At 34.4% G+C, this 21555-nt stretch overlaps 5 protein-coding genes across 9 annotated transcripts; 3 read left to right on the top strand and 2 right to left on the bottom strand.

The window, feature by feature from the left end:
* Nucleotides 1-3175: 3175 nt before the first annotated feature.
* Nucleotides 3176-9267, top strand: LOC123223922 (BEL1-like homeodomain protein 9). Of its 3 annotated transcripts, none has more exons than XR_006503891.1 (5): nucleotides 3176-4557; nucleotides 7286-7656; nucleotides 7852-7912; nucleotides 8083-8768; nucleotides 9042-9267. XR_006503891.1 is itself a non-coding variant. In XM_044647408.1 (4 exons), exons 1-4 carry the CDS (start codon nucleotides 3616-3618, stop codon nucleotides 8617-8619), a joined length of 1911 nt encoding a protein of 636 aa, XP_044503343.1. In that variant the 5' UTR covers nucleotides 3176-3615; the 3' UTR covers nucleotides 8620-9267. The 3 variants fall into 3 exon arrangements, 1 of the variants encoding a protein (XP_044503343.1); XR_006503892.1 differs by having other exon boundaries at nucleotides 9046-9267; XM_044647408.1 differs by having other exon boundaries at nucleotides 8083-9267.
* A 1023-nt stretch (nucleotides 9268-10290) lies between these two features.
* Nucleotides 10291-13746, top strand: LOC123229978 (mitochondrial substrate carrier family protein B-like). Of its 3 annotated transcripts, XR_006504991.1 has the most exons (9): nucleotides 10291-10466; nucleotides 10552-10827; nucleotides 11116-11292; nucleotides 11387-11536; nucleotides 11704-11805; nucleotides 11890-11960; nucleotides 12074-12141; nucleotides 12279-12457; nucleotides 13078-13208. XR_006504991.1 is itself a non-coding variant. In XM_044656053.1 (8 exons), the coding sequence occupies exons 1-8, from the start codon at nucleotides 10335-10337 to the stop codon at nucleotides 13317-13319; spliced, it is 1218 nt and encodes a 405-aa protein (XP_044511988.1). In that variant the 5' UTR covers nucleotides 10292-10334; the 3' UTR covers nucleotides 13320-13746. The 3 variants fall into 3 exon arrangements, 2 of the variants coding, with proteins under 2 accessions (XP_044511988.1, XP_044511998.1); XM_044656053.1 differs by lacking the exon at nucleotides 12279-12457 and having other exon boundaries at nucleotides 10292-10466; nucleotides 13078-13746; XM_044656063.1 differs by lacking the exon at nucleotides 12279-12457 and having other exon boundaries at nucleotides 10292-10827; nucleotides 13078-13746.
* Nucleotides 13747-15234: 1488 nt separating this feature from the next.
* Nucleotides 15235-16549, top strand: LOC123204001. Its single transcript, XM_044620562.1, has 4 exons — nucleotides 15235-15575; nucleotides 15659-15853; nucleotides 16136-16308; nucleotides 16407-16549. Exons 1-4 carry the CDS (start codon nucleotides 15359-15361, stop codon nucleotides 16425-16427), a joined length of 606 nt encoding a protein of 201 aa, XP_044476497.1. The 5' UTR covers nucleotides 15235-15358; the 3' UTR covers nucleotides 16428-16549.
* Nucleotides 16550-18080: 1531 nt separating this feature from the next.
* On the bottom strand, nucleotides 18081-19238 carry LOC123213194 (dynein light chain LC6, flagellar outer arm-like). Its single transcript, XM_044632578.1, has 2 exons — nucleotides 19023-19238; nucleotides 18081-18477 (listed from the first exon to the last, which is right to left on the bottom strand). The coding sequence occupies exons 1-2, from the start codon at nucleotides 19158-19160 to the stop codon at nucleotides 18274-18276; spliced, it is 342 nt and encodes a 113-aa protein (XP_044488513.1). The 5' UTR covers nucleotides 19161-19238; the 3' UTR covers nucleotides 18081-18273.
* Nucleotides 19239-19938: 700 nt separating this feature from the next.
* On the bottom strand, nucleotides 19939-21327 carry LOC123213185 (protein MIZU-KUSSEI 1). Its single transcript, XM_044632568.1, has one exon. The coding sequence runs from the start codon at nucleotides 21290-21292 to the stop codon at nucleotides 20561-20563; it is 732 nt and encodes a 243-aa protein (XP_044488503.1). The 5' UTR covers nucleotides 21293-21327; the 3' UTR covers nucleotides 19939-20560.
* Nucleotides 21328-21555: the final 228 nt, after the last annotated feature.

Consider the following 21555-nt stretch of genomic DNA (forward strand, 5'->3'; position numbering starts at 1 on the left):
TAACAGACTTAATAAACCAAATTATTTTTGAATATAATTAATAACACACAAATTTAAAAATAAACTAAATCAAATGATCGACTTAACAGTTTATAATGATTGTACTTGATAGAGGGTGTTAGAGATCAAAAAAAAATTTATATTTAATAAAAACGAATAAAATAAGTAGTATATAAATATGATATATTAAATTTTAATACAAATTAATTAATTTTATGTAATATAAATTTTAAATTTTAACAATTATGGAACTAATATATGTTACCAACAATTACAGCTGAAAATGTGGCATTTGAAAACAGAAAGATAAGTAATTGAGCAATACTATGTGTACCTATTTTGGGTACATAAATATATACACACTCATATGTGTCATCATATGATTGGTTATTGTTTTATTCTTAATTCAAAATCATCTAATCATATGATGATACATATAAATGTGTATATATTTACGTACCCAAAGTGGATACACATAGTTTTATTGTAAGTAATTTAATCATTGGCAGCTGAGCCATTTTGACTGCCTATCGTGGATTTTCATTCACCCATGCAATCTATAATCCATGCTGCAAGATTTGTAATCTTTCTCTCCTCAATTCTACAGTGTTTCTAAAGTGGAGTTAGGCTATTTATTTAACTTTTGATAGCTTACTTTAATATGCTATTAAAAGGAGTGTCGATGAATAAAGGATGCCTTTCTATTGTATGAAAAAAAACATAGTTCCAACTCAGAATCCAATTATCAATTATGTCCATCCATCCATCCATCCATCCATGCAATACTAAAAATAATTTAAATGGGGAAAATGTGCACGATTAAGCTAACCCACATCTTAATTAATTGATATGATTTGAGGACAGGAGAGGGCTCTAATCCACGTCTAATCACAACTTAATCTTAATTAAATTTTAATTAATTGCTTAATTATATACCATATGAAGAGAGAGTCAAGTAGGTCTCATTAGGTTAGGTAGTTAAATCATTAATAAATAAAAACTGTGCCAACTCTTTCTCATTAGGTTGTTGGAGGTTGGTTATTGTTTGATCAGTACATATCACCAACTCACTAGACAAGAAAATTAAAATTCTAACCTTAGTCAATGCCTATATTTCTTCATTTTCAAGACCCTTTTATCAACACGATAAATTAAATTTTTTTATTCCAACTTCAACAAAAATCATTGATTATAAAATCATTAAATTTCGCAAATTTCAATTTATTGTAGACTTTATGAACTATAATGTTACCTCGGTTAATTGCCAGCTTGTTTGGGTGGACTTATCTATTGACTGAAAAACATATCTTTAAAGTTACAAAAATTTTATGGGTAAAGCACAATTTTTCATTCAAGTTTTAGTATAATTTCAAAAACATATCGATAAAAAATCTAAACATTTATTTATAGGTTATTTGCTATTAAAACTTTCAATTAGAGGTAGGGGTAAAATGATAATTTTACTCATAAACTTTAAAACCTTAAAATTTTTATTATTTTTTCTTTTTAGTTTAAAAAACTAACAATTTTTTTCATGATTAAACTTTGAAAAACTCACTTTTTTCCTTTTCTAGGTTTCATCTCCAATGGTTTAGATAATTTAATTAGTGATTGAGAAGAAGTGATGATGAAGCATCATCTTTTATCACGTCTTTCAGACGATGAACGACGACTTGGTGGGTGGTCATCCTTTGTCATCCTTCATGGTTAGATCTAGAAGATGAGTGGAAATCATCGATCGTTGGTTGAAATGGTGGTGACCAGATAAGGGAAACAAACCCTAGGAGTAAAATTTAAACTTTTTAAACTTTGAGAATGGGGTGAAGTGTTAGTTTTTAAAACTTGGGGGGAAAATGATATAAATTTTAAGATTTTAGGAGTAAAATAATGATTTTACCCCTGTTTCTAACTGAACATTTTGATAGTAATTAGTCTGTAGATAAGTATTTAGATTTTTCATCTATTATGAATATGATTTTGAGATTAGATTAAAAATTAAATGGAAAATAGTCCTTCAACCTATTTTGATTTTAAAATTTGTGGTTATATATGAAAAGTACTTAAAAATATTTATATTTATGACTTTGTAATTAAGTTCAAATTTTGAGTATTTTTCATATATAAATAAATATATATATAATGTGTTATTATATATTTGATCAAATTATATGAGAATACATCTTATACAGATATTCAATAAGGAGTACTCATAGTTTTATTATTAATAATCAAGTTTGTAATTTCCTCTCTATGCATTAAATTCATTTTTGGTAAATTAATAATAAAAAATCATTTATATATTTCAAACAAAACAACTTACAAAAATTCTCATGAAAACTCGCTTTCCATAAGTTTTGTTCGAGAACATTATAATATTTTATGTATAAAAAATAATATAAACATGAATATAAATATTAATTTGTTAAAATATGAATGAGTACTTCTATTATTTTAAACTATTTCAAAAGCTACTAATTTAAAAAAAAAAAAATTTGTTTAGTAGAAGAAATAGTGTAGTGGCATGAAACTCGTGGCTTGAGACAGACATAACAAAGGAAGATAACCTCGTAATGAAATGAACATAAACAATGTTGGCTGAGGGGTCTACATTTGATGAACATAAGTTTGAAAGAAATGATACGAAGGTAATTAAATAATACAATAATTCTCTTCAAAGATATAAAATTATACATAAGTGGATTCGGATTCGACCGTTCGAGGGTTTTAATATAAGCATATATATAAAAAAATACGACTGCTTACTGGGAACTCCACCTGAAATGACGAAAAAAGGAAACCTGGAAAAGCGAGATTGAAAAAGCTAAGGGAGAAAGAGTGAGCGTTGAGAGAAGGGCAAAAGTTTGATTAGATTTTGAACTTGTTTTTGTTCATTCACTCAGTATGAAGTGAATCATAAGCTGTTCCTGTTTTCTCACGTGCGTCATCATCAGATTAGTAATCACTACTAGACAGTCAGCTTGCTTAAAATTAAGAACAATTTTACTCTCAATCCAATCAGAAAAAACCGAATGAACCCCAAAAATGTATAAAGCGACAAAACCTCACAAAAGACGTGTCAGAAATATCTGAAACACAGTTGAGTTCAATTAATACCGGAAATAGCCGGTTGTGGCCCGGTTGCTCGAAAGCCTATGCTCATCAGAGAGTCTTTGTTATGGAAAAAGTGATGGACTTGAGTGAGTGAGGGAGAGAGAAACAAAGATTTTGTTGTTTATGTATTGTGCTTGTGTTTGTGTTTGTGTTTGTGTTGTGTGTGAGTGAGTGATTGTAGTAAAGTTTTCCAAGTAGAGTGTGTTTTTAGGATGCGTGAAGTGAGCACCCAATACTCCGATTCTCGATCTCTTCACTTCACGTATCTCTGCCAGCCTGCGCTCTCTCTGCCATATTTGCTGCTCTGAAGAACATTATAACTCTTCATTTCATCATCACCACATCTCTTTCACTGTTCCCTTTCTTTCACCATCACTATTATCCTCTTTAATACACCTCTCTCTCTCTCTCTCGCTTTTTAAGTTTTTAACGGATTTTCTCTTTTCTTCTTGTTCTTCTATAGTGTGTTGAGTTTTTTTATTTTTATTTTCTTTCCTTGTGTTTATGGCGGAGGGTTTTGAGCCCTACCATGTCCCACAACAAAGCAGAAGAGATAAGCTAAGAATTGTGGCTCAGAACCATTCAGGCTGTGTTGAATCAACGGCTACCCTTCAAGGCTGCACCGGTTTCCTTCCTTTGTACGATCACTCTCTTCTCTCTTCAGATTTGCTGAACTGTGCCAACGCCAGTGGCCACGACTTCCACCACGGTAACAATCCAATCTCAGCTTCTGCTGACCCCGGTAAAGCCAACCCAGTTTGTGCTGTTAAGGATGAAGGTGTGCATTTGATGGGTTTTGTTGGTGGGATCGTTAATGGTTCTTCTTCTACTTCAACTTCACATCATCCTTATTTGGATCCTCAATCTTCTTTGAATATGAATCCTAGTTCCATTCAAGATATTAACAACAACCCCTTTTTTTACGCCCCACATAACCTCCATAACCTTAGAGATTTTGATCAGTCCTATAATGGTGGTAGTGGTGAAGTTGTTGCCTTTAAACCCGAACCCTTATCTTTATCTTTATCTTCTCACTGTGCCCACCAAAGCAATCTTCCTTTGGAGCTAAATCTTCAAAGATATGGGTCCACAATTTATGGAGACAAAGTTACCAGCACCGGTGAATATATGGTTCCGGGAATTGTTGTTGGTGGTGGTTCGACCTCTAATGAGCCATCGAGGAGTTTGGTCCCGCTCGGACCATTTACGGGCTATTCTTCGATTTTAAGAGCATCAAAATTTTTAAAGCCTGCACAGCAGTTGCTGGAGGAGCTTTGCGATGTTGGCCAGAGAATTTACGCTGAAAATGTTACTGTTGATTCTTCATTAATGGATCCTCAAATACTAAACTTGAGCACTAGTGGACTTGTTGATGATCCGCTTGGTGTTGGAGAAGGTAGCGAGAATAGAAGAAAGAAATCTAGGCTGCTTTCTATGCTCGACGAGGTTTGCTTCCTTTACTCCTAGTTCCTTTTCTGCAGCTTAATTTGTCATTTAGTTTTAAATTCTCATGGATCAGTGTCATTAACTATCATTTTCAATCATCCCTCGAGATCTCTTTTTTATGACTCGAATCTCATTTTTCATCATAGAAGCTATTACTTGTACTGTTATACAATAAATAAATGATTGATGGTCACTGCTTGAACCAGCATGCAATCAACGGTGTTGCTTGAGCTGCTTTAAAGCATGTTATCTTTAGTGATTAAGAAAATGTGTAATTTATAGCTTCCTCAAGTTTGTTCTATATGAATTAGATTCTTGTGGTTGAGGAATCGATGGCCTTGGTGATTACAAAATCATCTTTATTGTGTAAAAACTAAAAAGGTGATAGGAGAGAATATATGCACAAAGATTAGTGTTGTAAAGCGTCTGACAACTACAGAAAGAGCTCTAATTGGTGACGACATTAGGCGTCGTGATCGCCTTTTTAATAGGATTGGCCTCGGTTCAAATCCATGTTCTGACTTACGGCGTTATCTAGTTAGATCTGATTCTGGCTGCTCAGAATGTATATAATTAGGTAGAACAATGCAATATGCACTTGGTTTTGAATACTCAATTGGGTATCTAGATGATGTCTGTGATTGACACGCAATAACGTGATGACACAATTTGGGTGTCCAATTAGGTACTCAAAACTTGATACACATAATTTTATTGAATTAGACAAAGGTTTTAGATGCCATGATTCTTCCATGTGCAACTCCATTTCCTTCTTGACATACGAATTGATATTGTGAGTGGACCCCTGTCGACCCCTGTGTGATACATTGTGCATTTAGTGAAAAACTGTGAGCGAAGGCAGTTTTAGCTGAAATGGTGCTTTGGTTTAATTTGATATTAGCTATTTCTGCTTTAGTGATATTATTTAAGTATAAATTTGACATAGTGATGAGAAAAGTTGAAAAGGGTGTTACAGGACTGGATATTATTATTTTTCTTTAATTATTGGAGTGTGTTCCTTTTAGTTGAACATTGTTTTTATGCTGAAGTGGGAAAGTAATCTCATCAAACATATTGGCCACTCAATTAATAGATCTAACAAATATTCAATGTCAATTATCTTACTGGTTTTCTTTTGACTTCATGTATTATATTGGGGGGAAAAGCAGCTGTCAGATTCTGACTAAAAGCTGAAGAAATTAAAGGCAAAGACAATTTTGAATTCTTGATGCATGGGTCACCTTGTGGCCTGTAAATCTAATTAACTTATTATACGAAGGCTAAATATTAATGGTGCTTAGTGGTCTAGTTTGACTAAAATATAATACATTACCAAGGGCAGATATAATTCCATATTTCTTGAATGTTGTTCAATATGTCTAGTTTGCCTAGCTTTTCGGAGAAACTTGACTTCTGATTAATTGATTGAATAGGGGTGGGTGATCTAGGATGGGTTTGATTCGTATCAATTTGTTTGTGTTTTTCCTTTTTGGTTTTCCAGTTTACAAGCCTGTAACCTTTCAAGTTATTTAGTTGTCGCATGTTGTGATTGATTTAACTTAATGCTAATATCAATGTTTAGCTTTGTTAAGAATCTAATTCTTCATTGATGGACTTGAATATTATTTTTCTTTTGATGCTAATCCCCAATCTCCATAGCATGTTTAGTTGCACAGTAATGTATTGAAGTTGAACTTTGCTGCTGATTTTCTTGTAAGGATTGCACATGCCTTGAAGAAACAATTTAACTGAGACTAACACGAGTGAGATTCTGAAAAAAATGACGCAAGCTCAGTAAAAATGGGCTTTTGTAAAGTGTTCAGTAAACATATAGTTCATCAGTTCCTCCATCAAAAGCTGGGGGGTATATTAAATGGGTAAGAAATTCAAGATGTGCACCACAGTTTGCCATCTAGGTTGGTGTTGTGAGTGTTGAGAGGCACTACTATGATTTTCTTTCTTTGGGTAAATTTTCTCATATAATTTTTTTCCTGTGAACCTGAGTTATTTAATCTAGTTCGTGGCAGCATGCTCAATATCAATAATCCGTTTGAATTCTGTTGCATTCTGATAGAATCCCACTGGAAAACTGGCAAAACTCAGCAAACACAAACCAATCCACTATCAATGTCACAGACACAAACAAATCAGAGAACAAACTGAATCTTATTTATCTCACAGAGCCGGAAAAAACATTAAACTTCACTCAACTGTGGCCGTTGAAGGTGCCAGTAACCCCCTCTTAACGACCCTCACAATTCCTGTATTATTTCCCAATTTACTCCACCTTTTTTTCCCCTGTTGCCATGTGGCTCTCCTATAACCGTTTTTCCCTTCAAATCCTTTTCTTCGTTATTTGTCCCTTTCCTTCTTCTAGTATAGACCTTGAGAGGCCTATCACATTCCAAGTGTATGCTTTGCATTTATTCAGATATTTTCCAAAATGGTTTAATTATGAGCTTGATTTGCATCCCTGCTCTACTGTTAATTTTCATTTTTATTTTTCTGTTTCAATAAGTGATTCATATGATCCTATCATAATTGAAGAGCAAAGACACTACATCCTTTTCTACCACACTTATAATATAACAATGAAATCTTATAATATTATTGCTTATAGATTTTTAGATTTTTGTTGTTGCCTGCGAAGCTAATATTTCCTTGTCTTTTGTCATTGACTAGAATTGTAGATAAATTTTTTACCTTTTTTTCTTTTTATATTCTTTAGGTTTACAGGAGGTATAAACAATACTATCAGCAAATGCAAGCAGTAGTGGCTTCTTTTGAATATGTTGCAGGGCTTGGCAATGCAGCTCCCTATGCAAATCTGGCTCTAAAATCTATGTCTAAGCATTTCAGATGCTTGAAGAATGCAATTACAGATCAGCTTCAGTTCACAAATAAGGCTCAAGCTCAAATAAGCCAGGGCAAAGAAGAGGCTCCCCCATTTGGAAGCAGTGATAGAAGTCTTTATGGCCAGAGAATTGTTCCTAACTCTGGATTCCTTGAACGCCAGCCTGTTTGGCGACCCCAAAGGGGGCTTCCTGAGCGCGCTGTAACTGTTCTCCGGGCATGGTTATTTGAACACTTCCTTCATCCGTAAGTGCATTTACCCTGAGCATTGTTCGACTAGAAATTTTTGCTTGCAAAATCTGTTACTCTTTGTAAATAGAGTAGCCTTTAAAAGAATTATGCCCAATTTGGCTTGGAAACATCTAATTTTCAGTTTTGAAAAAATCATTTTAGAAACACAAGTAATTTAGCTCTCCCGGGCTGTTGTTTTTTGTGTTACAGTTATCCTACTGATACAGACAAGCTAATGTTGGCAAAACAAACTGGTCTATCACGGAGCCAGGTGTGCGTTTTATCATTTGGCTGTTGATTTATTATTCTAGTCATTTATATCTGAAAGATTTCACATACTTACATCAACATCTTCCTCAGTGAATTATGCAAGTTATTTCCATCTTCTGAATTTTTGGGCCCAGTTCAGTCAATTTCTGATGATATGCACTTGTGAACCAGGTTTCTAATTGGTTTATCAATGCTAGAGTAAGGCTTTGGAAGCCAATGGTTGAAGAGATACACATGCTGGAAACACGGCAAGCTCAAAAAGCTTCCCAAAGAGAGGAGCGAAATGCTGATCGTTCAATGGATCATCTACCTTCCTCAAACTCAATTCCATCCGAAAACCCATCCACCTCCACCCAAAGGTTCCCAGACACCCCATCCAAACGCACAAGAAATGAATTTCCTGATATTCCTCTTGGAAGCGAGGTAAACCCAAACTTGTCTTACAACAGCTTGTCGAGCCATCCGCATGTTGGTGTTGGTGTGAGCATGGGAGGTGGCAGTAGCACTGTTTCCTTAACGCTTGGCCTTCATCAGAATCATGGGATCAATTTATCAGAACCCTATCCTTCTATAAATGCAGTTCAACATTTTGGCCTCGGCCTTGAGGCAACTAGTGAGGGGTATGTTTTCAGTGGTTATGAAGCACAGAATCGGCATTTTGGAAGGGATGTTATTGGAGGACAACTTCTGCATGATTTCGTTGGTTGAATATATCTTCAGGCTAAAATCTGTGTCCAGGCATCATTATATTGGAATGACTAACAAAGTTTTTCTTAGGTGTGTTTACATTGGAATCTGGATGTGAAGCCAAGACAAAGCTGGAGTGGTCAAATGATTGCTCTAAGAGGCATAAGAAGGTATGCTATTCAAATTACAGTGTACATCAACAACCCAGAAAAGGTGCAAATGACTTAAATGATTGGTGTAAAATTCTTCTGTAAATCTATAATTTCATATGATAAGAAATATGATACATTTTGAGGCCAGCAAGTTAAGGTTAAAAGAGGCCTTGGAATGTTGTTTTCAGTTTGAATGAAAGCTTTGTGAGGGTTTCCTCAGTAATCAATTAAAGCCTGATCTTCAGGAGTTTTTCTGAATTTGCTAGAATCATTTACTGATTCATTATTCAGGTAGATTCCGAGCTGGAGGGTTGTTAGGAATATTACTTCAGTTCAAGACTTGATATGCAGAGGTGAGTGGCAGAGCGAAAAGGCCTTGGAGGGCTATGTATCTGTTGATTGGCAATTTGGCATATTATATAGTGGAAAGAACAAATTGTTAAAGCATTTGCATTTGGTTACTTGTGGGAAGAGTGGTTCATAATAATTGCAAATAGAATATATTTTTTCTTCTCTATTTGTACTCCCTCCCAAATTATAAAAGCATAAGAATGGCAGTACGGGACGTTTGATTTGAGTAATATTTTATTATCAAAATAGAAAGATTACTTTGAAGATAGATTATTTAGAAGATTATTAGGTATAAATAATTATAATGTTTGATAAAATTTGATAGATATAAATAATTATTGTGTTTGGTTAAAAGTAATAAAAGATTACTAGTAAATTATTTTACTTAAAATATCTTTGAATATAATTATTTTTAAAATTTTTTTATATTATTTGTCATATTAATTAAAAATAAATTTATTTTTATTTTAAAAAATTAATAAATAATAATATAATTATAATAAAATCAAGATTATCTCGGTAATCTTTAAATATCTAAGGTGTCTATATTATTTGTCACGTCAGCATTAGTAATAGAAGATTACTGTAATTTTTTATTATTGATAAACTAAACAAAAAGATAAAAGATAGATTATCAAAATGATATTAAAAAATCCAAATCAAATACCCCCTAATAGTAATAGTAATAGTAGATTCGAGTCAAATCAAATTTGAATATAGGTTAGTTCGATTGACTCAATTTTGTGGCAAATGGGGTATGGTAAATGGGCCAAAGGGTGTGTACCCAATTGATTCTCAACCACAATTCATGGTGGTCAGAGACCCCAAACCCAACAAAGTCTTTTCTTCTCAACAAATTTAGTTTCAGAAGAAAATTGAAGCAAAGACTACATAAATCTAGGATGAAAACGTGATATCTTAAAGAGACAGAAAAAAAAAAAAGAATAGACCATATATTTAAACTTAGAGTAATATTATGTATATATAATTTGGATATATGGATTATATATTTTCTGTATTATTTTATTGTTTTTAATTTAAAATTATTTATATATTTAAATTATATATTAGAAGTGTGGTAAATGTAGCAACATTATGGACAATTTGGTAATATCAACTCTACAGAGCCAAGTCTAAAACAATTATAAAATTCATTTTAAAGTAATAAATAAGAAAGAAAAATAAAACAATAATCAATTACGTTCAAAAGCACGCTGGAAAAATATATTCTGAATGCGTGCAGAAACAACACAACGCAGTAAACCACAAAGAAACCCTAAGCCACCAGCAGCTCTTCTTCTAGGGTTTTGTTTTTTCCTCGATACATCTTTCTTCTTCAAACTCTCCGCCATTGTCAAAACCCATGTAACGATAAATCCCAAAACTTTTTTTTTCCCTTTTCTTTCTGCCCTCACATACAATAAATATTTGATTTTTATTTTTACATAAGGACATGGAAGCCAGAGTTGGTGGCGTGGTTGTTGATGGAGGTCAAAGAGCTTTCAACACTGCTCACGGTACGGTTGTCGACGTCAGTGCCAGAAAATTCTTACAACCGTCGCAGCAACAAAATCAGTCTCACCAGAGCCTTAACGCTCCTCAACGGCCATTTAACCACCAGAAATCGCAGATTGGAGCCGTACAGCAACTTCTTGCCGGTGGTATAGCTGGTGCTTTTAGCAAGACCTGTACTGCCCCTCTCGCACGGCTTACTATTTTATTTCAGGTCTGATTTTAAATTTTTTTAGGAATTAGTGAGAAATGCTGTTATGTTTGTTTCAGTGAAATTCAAGCCGTAATTTTAGTTAGGACTGCTCCAAGGCGGAGCTTCAAGGAATACAGACCTGATAGAAATCTAGTCATTGGGTTTTAGCTTTAGGGTTTATGTAACTCAAAAATATAATGCAAGCTATTTTATATATATATTTTATATTTTTTCCGGCCTTTGATTTTTTAAAAAATCCCTTTAATGAAATTGTAGATTTTTTTTTACTGCTTGTGTTATGTTTGTTAGGTGCAAGGTATGCACTCTGATGTTGCAACATTGAGCAAGACTAGTATATGGCGTGAGGCTTCTCGTATTGTTAATGAAGAAGGGTTCAGAGCATTTTGGAAGGGAAATCTGGTTACCATTGCGCACCGACTTCCTTACTCTTCTGTCAGTTTCTATGCTTATGAGCGTTACAAAAATGTCAGTGCACCACTTTCTTGGATATCTCTTATTTAGGCGCTGAAATGTATATGCTTGCAATTTCCTTATCATATCTCCCTTCTACTCTCTGTAGTTGTTGCAGTCGGTTATGGGCTTAGAAAATCATAATATAAGTACAAGTGCTGGATCTTGTGTGCACTTTGTAGGTGGTGGGTTAGCAGGAATTACTGCTGCATCTGCTACGTATCCACTGGATCTTGTAAGGACACGCCTTGCAGCACAGGTAACATCATCATAATATTGATGAGATAAGAATTTTTTATTGGGGGAGGGGGCTTTAGATTGTCCTGAGATTTATCATTCCTCATAAGTTCAATAGGTTTGGTTTTCTTATGTGTATGTGCTTTTAATTTTAATACTGTTAACTCCATTGGTTTTGGTACTCTGCAGAGACAAACGATGTACTACAAAGGTATTTGGCATTCATTTAATACCATTTGCAGAGAAGAAGGATTTTTGGGCTTGTATAAGGGACTCGGAGTGACTCTATTGGTATCTATTAATGTTCTTTTTTTTATATTTCTACAGCTTCTCTTTATAGACTTTAATAGTTGTTCTTTATTCCATATGGAGCAGGTTGTTGGACCTAGCATAGCAATAAGTTTTTCTGTTTATGAGTCTCTCAGATCTTTCTGGCAGTCTCAAAGGTAAGAAATCCTTTAAACTGGGGTCATGTTATGTGCTCTTTTTGTGAATTGTCACATGTTTGTGGTGCATAAGTTGAAATATGTAGTAAACTTTTTTATAAAATTGATGTCAGGCCCAATGATTCTAATGTCATGGTCAGTCTTGCTTGTGGTAGTCTTTCAGGCATTGCATCATCGACAGGTGAGTGATTTTTGACCTACCATTCAACTTGATTGTTCCTTTACTTCCAGTCTTGAATATGTGATTAACGTTGATGACACTTTCTGTGCTTTCAATTATTATGCTTGTAATCCCCTGTCAATATCGTTGAAAATCAGAAGCAGATAAATCTGTCCGTGATTTTAAAGTCAGGGACTTGAATTGAAACTTCAGTGAGGGAAGTATACCTGCTAAGTCTTTTAATGTTAGTTATAGTTATGTGTTTGACTGATTGATATGCTTTTGTGTGTTAAGAAGCAAATAGAGTGGCACACTTTGCACCTAGTTTTGGTTGGAGGTATTTCTCAATTTTACAAAATTTAAGTTATTCATACCATATATATTTTGGTAGAGAGTTTATAGTATATTTGGCAATACGACATCATATGCAGTAAGCCAATAAAACTGTATCACATGGATAATTATTTTTAAAAAATTACCAATAATGTTGCTTATTAAAATCGATGAAAGATGGCATACACTCATTGGCTGGGTGCATTGATGATGTGGTATGGAAGATATATTTTTGACTTTTCCACGTGTAATTACCAAATTTAGAGACAAACAAATCACTTTGAAGTTGGTAATGTTAACAAATATATTTTAGATACATGACATTTAAGGTTCTGAGTTCTGAGGCAATGTCATGGTTAGATCTGTCCAGCGGAATTGTTTGACTTTCCTTGTATGAATGAGGGTTCTATTTGCTAATAATCGAGCTAGTGATGTGTGGACAATTTCTGCTGGGAACTTGGGATGAAATTATTGAGCTAGTTATAAGTGGAGAATTGAGCATTGCTGTTGTTTTTTCTTTTTTTGTCATAACCTGCCTGAATTGATAAGATTATAATATGCAGTGAACTATTTATTTATATATTTCCATTCTCTGTATGACTCTATCCTTTTGATAATTTGTAGCAACATTTCCTCTTGATCTTGTGAGAAGAAGGATGCAGTTGGAAGGGGCTGGTGGCCGAGCTCGTGTCTATAACACTGGGTTGTTTGGGACATTAGGTCACATAGTCAGATCTGAAGGCTTGCGAGGCTTGTATAGAGGAATTTTGCCAGAATACTCTAAGGTGGTTCCAGGTGTTGGCATAGCTTTCATGACGTATGAGACATTGAAAATGCTTCTATCAAGCATCTCCACCACTAATTGATAATATTCCGGTTTCCTATATATACTGCCATAAAACTTCCCATGAGGTTGTTTAATTGTTAGGCTTTCAACATGAAAGAAGAAGAATGACAATCAGTTGTTTAAAGATACAAGTCAAGTAGTAGCAGAGATGTCCACTATGTTGCATTGCTAGAGAATTTCCATGGTGGTAAATTTTGTCGTTGCCACTGCGAGATAACTTCTTATTTGTTATGTATAGATAGCGAAGCATTGTGAGAGTCATATCAACACCATCCAGTTTCAACATATTGAAATCTGTAGTGACCTTAGATATATGCATTTCATTGTTGAACATGTCAACTTAATGGCTTTGTAACTTATTCAATTCCTACATTTGGGAGGTATGGGTGTTTACCACCTGTAAACTATTTGATTTTGATGAAAAGATTACTAGGGTTTTTGTTCTAGATAAAGGAAGCAGGGTTAGAAATATATGTATCCTACATTTTTGTCATTTGAGCTTTAGGAGAAGATAGTGTTCCGGATAATAAACAGCAGAATATATGCTAACGCAAGGGAGAACTTTCACCAAATGATTCTGGTAAAGGCTGTTTCTGCGATATTATAAGGTGTTTTGATTCAATTGTGAAAAGATTAGAGAATAGAAAATGCTACAAATTGAAGCCAAGCTGATGGCGGCTAACCGAAGAGATTAACTAATATGCAGTTATGCACTTGAGATTTTCATTATAAATTAACTTGTCACTTCTATTCTTAAGAATCTTTAATTTAATATACTGGAGATGTCGAACTTTAATCATCTGGGAATCATGAGCCCCTGGGGAAGTGTTTATCATTAGATCAGATTCCCAGGCAGGGTGCCATCTATAAATAGTAAGTCTATAGGAAAACTGTCTGTTTCATAGTAAGATTCTGATTATGATACAATTATGCAATCTCCACTATCTTTCTGTGCGCTGTTAATATCATATTTGGTTTCAGTTTTGGATTTAAGAAGACTACATGAACACCAAAATTATGACTAGAGCCTGGACCAAATTCATAAGCAGATCAGCGCGAACACCTTGCTTATGTTACAGGAACTCAACATGTTCAAAGAAAATCATGAACTAAATATGGCGTGCGGCTCCCTCTTGGAAATTAATCTTCTTATGGCCTGATGTTGGTGTTTATTTGAATACAGTTATAGCTTACCTTGGCAGCATCTGGATGCCCATATGTTCCCATTCTAATTAGTAGGATTTGATGCCCTCATAAAATTTAATATTGATTTCTTGTCATATCGGAAGCTGAAGTTGCTAATTTAAGAATGTGGACAAGAAAGAAAGTTTGGTTCATTCTTTTTTAAGTTGATTCTCTTCCTGCGTAAAGATATGCAATCTGACAAATTCCTTTCATTTTCTACTTGTCTGATTTGCATCCTCTGGTATTTTAGGCAATTGTTTAACAATGCTTTTCCAACGTTCTGCTCTTCCTTGGTTTCAGAGGGGACAAGTGGCATTTCTCTTCTTGCACAAGCTGAATAAAGTTTCCCACTTAGAGCTTCCAAATAGGATCCCAAGATTGATGAACTTGCTACTAGAAAAATTATAAATTTAACTGTTTAATTTATAATATCTTTGTTCAATAGTTTGACTCATTTTAGATATATAGTCTGTTATTATGATAATTTTATTATGCAAATTCCACTTTGACAAAGCACGGAAAAGATGCAAATCTCTCATCCCACATTGCTTGAGAACATTAAGATAAAACTATTTAAATAGTAGTTGTATCTAATAAAATCATTTTTATTTTAAATTTAACCAAAATTGTAACTCTTAGGACTAGGACTGATATCTTTTCTTGCTTTCTGAAATTAGGACTCCATACGTCACAAGGATTTTATCATATAATTCCTATTTGTATAGGATTATGCAATTTACAGTTTTCCTTTTAACATGGAGCAAAGATTCATTAGTCTTCTATTTGAAAAACAAATTTGATTTATAAGTCCATGCCAAAGTGGGCATTGATTCATAAGTCTGCTGTAAAAAATTTGTGCTTTTTTACTGAAACATGAAGAGGAACAAGAGCAATCAAGGGAGAATGAACTGCATCAACTTTAAGCCAAAGCCATATCTTCACAGTGACGTAATATTTCAAATACTGGTCAGAGTTCCTGAAAATCTTGCTCCTTATAAGAATGTCTGTAAACTTTGGAAAAACATAATTGAAAGTTCTGCATTCTTGGAAGCTCGCTCCAAGTACTGGGAATCCAATATAACAATTTCCGGTGAATTTTTTTGTATTATTTTTTAACAATTTTCATTGAAGTTTATGGAATCCTTTTTAACTGCTAATTAGTAAAAATTTCAGTAGTCAAGTATCCTGGCAATATCAAGACCTTTAAGGTGGATGTGTTTGATCCACAAGAGGCTATTGCAGATTTTGTGTACTTTCTGGCAAAAGAAACAAAGTTTTTAAGTATTAAAGGTATTGTCAATGATATTGAAATGCTCATTGCTTGGATTCTGAGAAACACATATAGATACTCTGAAGACATTGCCAAAGGTAAGAGAATTATATATCAAGTTTATTTATTTATTTCTTGGAACAATAATACTATATTTATCTAGTTTTGAGTATACAATTAAGTATTCAAATAATATATCATCATATGATTGAGTGATTGATTTTGAATTAAAGATAAAAAAATATTTAATGATATGATGACACATCATCTACTATCTTATTGGGTACTTTGAACTTAGTGCACATAATATTGCTCTTATTGAAATATGGAGTTGTTTGTTTTGTATAACCGATAATGGTTTGAGTCTCTGAAAATTTCAGAAGAAAGGAATTCCATAGACATAGTGGACTTTGAGGTGCATCTACTTGACCCAGAAGATGCTTTTATTGCATTCTTTTTCTTGGTAAAAGAACAAACTCATTTTCTCAAGAGTAGAAATGTTGATGCCAATGTTAAAAATCTTGCATGTCTGGTGAGAAAATCAATAGAAAAGGTGAGATGACTGTATATTTATTTAATTTATGTGCCTTGCTCTCTTGATGCATAACTTGTATGCTATTGCTGATTAGAGTTTCTTTCTTCTGTTTGCAGGCTGTAGCAGGCTTAGTATGACCTAGGTTGACAAACTATTTAATCTATCTTGTTTTATCATCCTTAAACGATATAGAATGATCATATATATCTAATATTCTCAAAATTAGAAATAGGACAAGTTTTGTGTTATATTATCCGAACTTATTCCTTTGATCTTCAGTCATAGAAGCAAAATAAAAAAAAAAGACATTGATTATTTGATATCATTAATTAATGACTTTATTAACGATGTGGTATTTTTTTTTCTCCATTATTCAAAGCCATTTTAATTATTTTCACCGAATTGCATCATGACGGATTTAATGCTTCTTTTTAGCATGTTTACCTTTTGATTCAATATATTTACAAAAAACTTATTTAAACCAATTGTAATTTATATCGATAAAACACGAGAGAAATATTATATATATATAAATATCCAACATCGCTTATAAATGATAATATAAGATTTGTTAAATAACTTGTAAGCTTCTAAACTGTCAATAAAATGTGATGAGAAATAGTTAAAATGCCACAATTATATATTTTTTCTTAAATGTAAATCTTCTTCAGATATCTGAATTGGGACTTTTTTTTGGGATTGTGCACTTTGAGATGCCATTTAATTTCAAGTTGTGTAATGGGGAACTACTAAAATTAATTTCGAGTGCCCAGGTAGCCAATGAACAAAGCAGAAGTATGACTTTATTGCAATGCAACACTACAATAATTTTGAACCTTTGAAGCAATCATCTTAGAATAAGCTGCATGCAGGCCCCTTTGAAAATAAGCAGCCTTTGCATCTATTCCAATACTTTCAGGAATAGTTAGCTGGATAGAGATCCATAATCCTAACTTAAATTCTATTTGCATACTCTTGACATCAATTTCTGTAATACTCAGACACCAGATTTCAGAAACTTGGCATTCAGAAAGCTTAAAATCAGATTCTTCAATTACAGAGTGAAGCTTCAAGCACACTGAACATCTCTGTGATGTGGGATCTTTTATAAAAATATTTTATAACACTGTGAGAATAATTTGGAAGAGAGTCTTTTATAATTAGCAAGAGAAGATCTCAGTCATCTTCAAAAAGCGGTCAACATCGAAATATCATTGTCTGCGTAAAAAGAGATCCTAGTAGATGATTGGTCTAAGAGGAACAGAATCAATGATGATTCCAGGCTAGAGAGCACCTTATCATCGCTTTATACTATATGTAACCCTTTACACTATATAGGCCCAGCTTAGCGAATAAATCATGTTCACTTTATGTGGTATTATAAAATCCTATTATCAGCCATCTGGAAGTGGAACACAACTTGAAAATTTTCATAGCCGTGTTTCATATTTTTTCTTATGTTTCTCATTTTAATTGTGGACATGATATTGGTGAGGATAGCTTAATCTGCATCCTGAGGTTTGGATCAGCTTATTTGTTGTATCTAGATCTTAGGATGCAGATTAGGTTTTCCTTATTGGCAATACAGAAACTTTGTTATTGAATCTTACAGAGCTAATTATCTACTTGTGCATGGTGGCTACACCTATACAGCTCCCTAGCAAAAGGTAACGTTTGCCTCTTTGTGGGTATTCTTTTTTCTTGGTTGATCCATGCATTTGCATGTCTTTTTCTTTCTTTCTTCCTTTTGGTTAGAGTTGGCTGAGCCATGTTCTGAGAGAGGCTGAAAGTTATAGAATGAAATCTTTTCAATTTCTCAGATATATTTCTCAAAACCAGCCAGCATCATCTACAGTTTTGATGCCGTGTTGAAACACAAACTATTCCATCCATGAATACATATGGTATGTGATAAAGGATAATATGCAAATGTTCATAATTACCTGGAGGGCTTATAAGTGTTTGTAGCTTGAACCATATGTTCTATGGATTATTTTTCTTGGATTTTTGCAGCACTCCAATAGCTTCATCTTTACTTTCAGCCAAGTCCTTGCCATCCTTGAAAACGAGAAACTCCATCATCTCCACGCGGAAGAAAATGAAACTCCCACATAGATGTGTAATGCAGGATCCAAAGTCTGTTCCCACCACACAATGCCATGCTGGTCCATAAGCTTCATCAAAGTTCTGGTTAGTCAGTGAATAAATATCAGTTCAGAACATATAATTTTCCTGAGTGAAGAAGCTCAACAAGTGCATCATAAATCTTTAGTTAATATGAACTTTGTGCCACAAAGAGATTTACATGAAATAGTTCTTTTTTATCCCTTCCTTTTTACTTCAAAGGGGAAAAAACTTTGCGAGGAAATTCAATGCTGGAAATCAGAACTCTATGAGGGCTTAGTACCTGGTCTCTATGTACACAAATTTTAAAAGGTAAAAAGCTTAGGTAAATCATGGGAGTTTATTTGACAATACAAAGCAAAGTAGATTACATGAAAGATTAGAGAATAACTTAAAGGTGATCATGTCTGTGATTCAGATCTTTCAATGCTTTGTTCTTCTTTTAAGAAAATCATCTTTCTATTTTGCTTCCTGCAGACATACTCACTTTTGATCCACTAGTGACTACTTTTTTCACTCATTATTTTCTTAAAGCAACCAAACATTAACAAATATGTTTAGATATATGCTAATACTGCAGAAGAATATTCCAAGGATTAAAATAAAACCTGTTTTATGTAATGAGCAATGGATTGACAATCAGAAACCTCATGGAGATCAAGGGCGTGGTATGCTAACTCCATCACATGGTTCTGCAGAATCTCTGGCATGTCTGCCTCTCGCACCACAGCTTTTCCTTCCAGCATAGTCAAGAACAGAACAAAGGAAGACAAGGTGCCACACTAGTGAATAAATGGAACGGACTGTAATTGACAATAAAAGAAGAAGAATCTGGTGGTGCAGGTTAAAAGCCATGTAAAGATATTTTCTTTTTTTTTTTTTTTGTCCATTTTCACATTTTCCCTGTGAAGAACTGAAATTTGCTGGCATAAGAAAATGTTAAAATCAATACATTGTAACATAAAATATCTTTCTCAGGGAGTGATAGTATACGATTGCGACTTTCTGCATTAGAGGAAGCAGCAAATACCCAGCAAGCATGTCACAAAACTCTGGGAATTCACATAGAAATAAGGAGGTTTTGGACTTTTTGGTTCTAGAAAGACTTTCTTCCTGTTGTTTGATATAAGACTTGTGGGACTGGTCATCCAGAAACTTGCAAAACAATTGCAGCCACAAGAGGTTGACTGCCTTTTGCTTTGTTAATTCTTTGTTAGTTGGAAGTGGTCCATGGTTATGTTGCCAAGACCACATAGTTTTAGCCGAAAGGTTTGTTTGAACTAGAGCGTTTGTGGGTGTTAATGCTTTTACACCAACACCATTCGTGGAACCAGAAAAGGGACCTCATAGCATACATGCTTCTTTTGTAGCTTAATTGGCAAGCTCAGGTGAATATTTAAAGTAATAAAAATTTGAACCAGGAGTCTACAGCAACCGATGCTTTTCATAAGCAGGAAAGCCTCTTTTCCGATTAAAACTAATGATAGGCGCCTTTCATTGCAAATATCAAAAGCAACGAAGCAGAGTATTAAAATCATCACAACTCAATTAATATTCAAAATAAGCGTGTTGGGTTGTCCCACGTCAGGTGTTAGCATACAAGTAAGAAGAAAATCTCACCGCTTTTGGGCTGGGAGAGGCCTCTCCCAACGCTACCTAACAGTGGTAAGAGTTCACTGGAATGACCCATTGATGTGATGATCCAACTAATAGCCCGTTGTATCTACATGCAGTTTGTTATGAGGAGTGTTGAAAACAAAAAGAAAGTCGAAGAATATTCATTTCTCTTATGAATCTGTGATATATTACACAAAGGAATTTCGAGTCTTAAAAGACAAAAATGTTGGACCAATCCCTGAAGAGAATTCAATATTAACATACTCAGCTACATTTCCCTCCATGTTTCTGATCTCAACAAAAAGTATCCAACAATTGAAATCCCAAAAGAGCTACTGTCAAAAAAAAAATCTTTACCACGATTACCCTCTTTAATAAACCTAAAATTCCCGATGAAGAATTCCATCACTAAAACAAGAGAAACGCAAGGTTTTCAAGGTCCAGAAAACCCTAATATTCTGTTCCCTAAAATAATCAAACGGTAAAGAAACCATAAATAAAAGCCCCTCTCTAATTAGTAATTAATCAATCACCTCGATCTAAGCAAGAACACACTGAACTCTTGACCCGGGTACTCATCTGGGTTAATCAAATGAAACGACTCCGAGTCAGCACTTCCGATCACGTGCTCATAATTCGCCCTCATGTACATGACCTCCTCCGCTTCCGAACCCGAAGGTCCGAACCCGGCTGGAATGACACCTGCACCGACTGTCATCGACTCCATCGTCTTTAACATCAAACGGTTCTGCCCGCTGGCTTTTCTCCGAATTGCAAAACCCACCTTCCGCCCATTACAGTACATTATCCAAACGGGTACGGATCTCAGCGGGCAAGAACAGAGTTCGGGTCGGGCGCACTCAAGAGCGATACGCACTAGTCCGCAACGCATTTCTTGGACGAGTTGGTGAGTGGGGATGGAGAGTTCAAGAAGAAGAGAGGGTTTTGTAGATTGACGTTGGTGTTGAACGCAGAACCAGACGTGGCCGCGTCGTTGACCGAAGATGGTACCGATGACCATGGACTTGGAGGGGCGAGAGGTGACGCTATCTTCGGGGGAGTTTGATTCTTGATCTTGATCCTGGTTTTGGTTTTGATCATCTTGATTGGTATTGGTGGTGGTGGAAGGTTCGTCGAGGTCGTCTCTCAAGGAGGTGCTGAGTCGTTTCTTGAGAGGGGTTGTTTGCGTGGCATCGGAAGCGGTGGTAGTGGGGAAGAGACAAGGGAGGAAGAATCGACGGAGAGCATCGATCTTAGTCATTATTATGGGTTGTTGAAGGAAGATAATCAAGATTTAGTTAAGAACAATACTATGTATACCCATTTTGAATATATAAATGTATATACACTCATATGTGTCATCATATGATTGGTTATTATTTTATTCTTAATTCAAAATCATCCAATCACATGATGACACATATAAATATGTACATATTTATATACCCAAAATAAATACACATAATTTTATCATTTAGTTAAGCCTCTTTCTGGTTTTTTTGGAGGTTTATTTAAGAAATATAT

This window comes from Mangifera indica, chromosome 1, assembly GCF_011075055.1.
Source record: "Mangifera indica cultivar Alphonso chromosome 1, CATAS_Mindica_2.1, whole genome shotgun sequence".
In the NCBI taxonomy this organism is placed as follows: Eukaryota; Viridiplantae; Streptophyta; class Magnoliopsida; order Sapindales; family Anacardiaceae; genus Mangifera; species Mangifera indica.

Bases quoted from the DNA above. Each gene is read 5' to 3' on its own strand.
- LOC123223922 (XM_044647408.1), top strand. From the start codon at position 3,616: ATGGCGGAGGGTTTTGAGCCCTACCATGTCCCACAACAAAGCAGAAGA. The intron at 4,558-7,285 runs GTTTGCTTCCTT...TATATTCTTTAG, and splicing joins TGCTTTCTATGCTCGACGAG to GTTTACAGGAGGTATAAACA. The intron at 7,657-7,851 runs GTAAGTGCATTT...TTTGTGTTACAG, and splicing joins TTTGAACACTTCCTTCATCC to TTATCCTACTGATACAGACA.
- LOC123229978 (XM_044656053.1), top strand. From the start codon at position 10,335: ATGCGTGCAGAAACAACACAACGCAGTAAACCACAAAGAAACCCTAAG. The intron at 10,467-10,551 runs GTAACGATAAAT...TTTTTACATAAG, and splicing joins CCGCCATTGTCAAAACCCAT to GACATGGAAGCCAGAGTTGG. The intron at 10,828-11,115 runs GTCTGATTTTAA...TATGTTTGTTAG, and splicing joins GGCTTACTATTTTATTTCAG to GTGCAAGGTATGCACTCTGA.
- LOC123204001 (XM_044620562.1), top strand. From the start codon at position 15,359: ATGAAGAGGAACAAGAGCAATCAAGGGAGAATGAACTGCATCAACTTT. The intron at 15,854-16,135 runs GTAAGAGAATTA...TGAAAATTTCAG, and splicing joins CTCTGAAGACATTGCCAAAG to AAGAAAGGAATTCCATAGAC. The intron at 16,309-16,406 runs GTGAGATGACTG...TTCTGTTTGCAG, and splicing joins TGAGAAAATCAATAGAAAAG to GCTGTAGCAGGCTTAGTATG.
- LOC123213194 (XM_044632578.1), bottom strand. From the start codon at position 19,160: ATGCTGGAAGGAAAAGCTGTGGTGCGAGAGGCAGACATGCCAGAGATT. The intron at 18,478-19,022 runs GTTTTATTTTAA...CTGACTAACCAG, and splicing joins TTGCTCATTACATAAAACAG to AACTTTGATGAAGCTTATGG.
- LOC123213185 (XM_044632568.1), bottom strand. From the start codon at position 21,292: ATGACTAAGATCGATGCTCTCCGTCGATTCTTCCTCCCTTGTCTCTTC.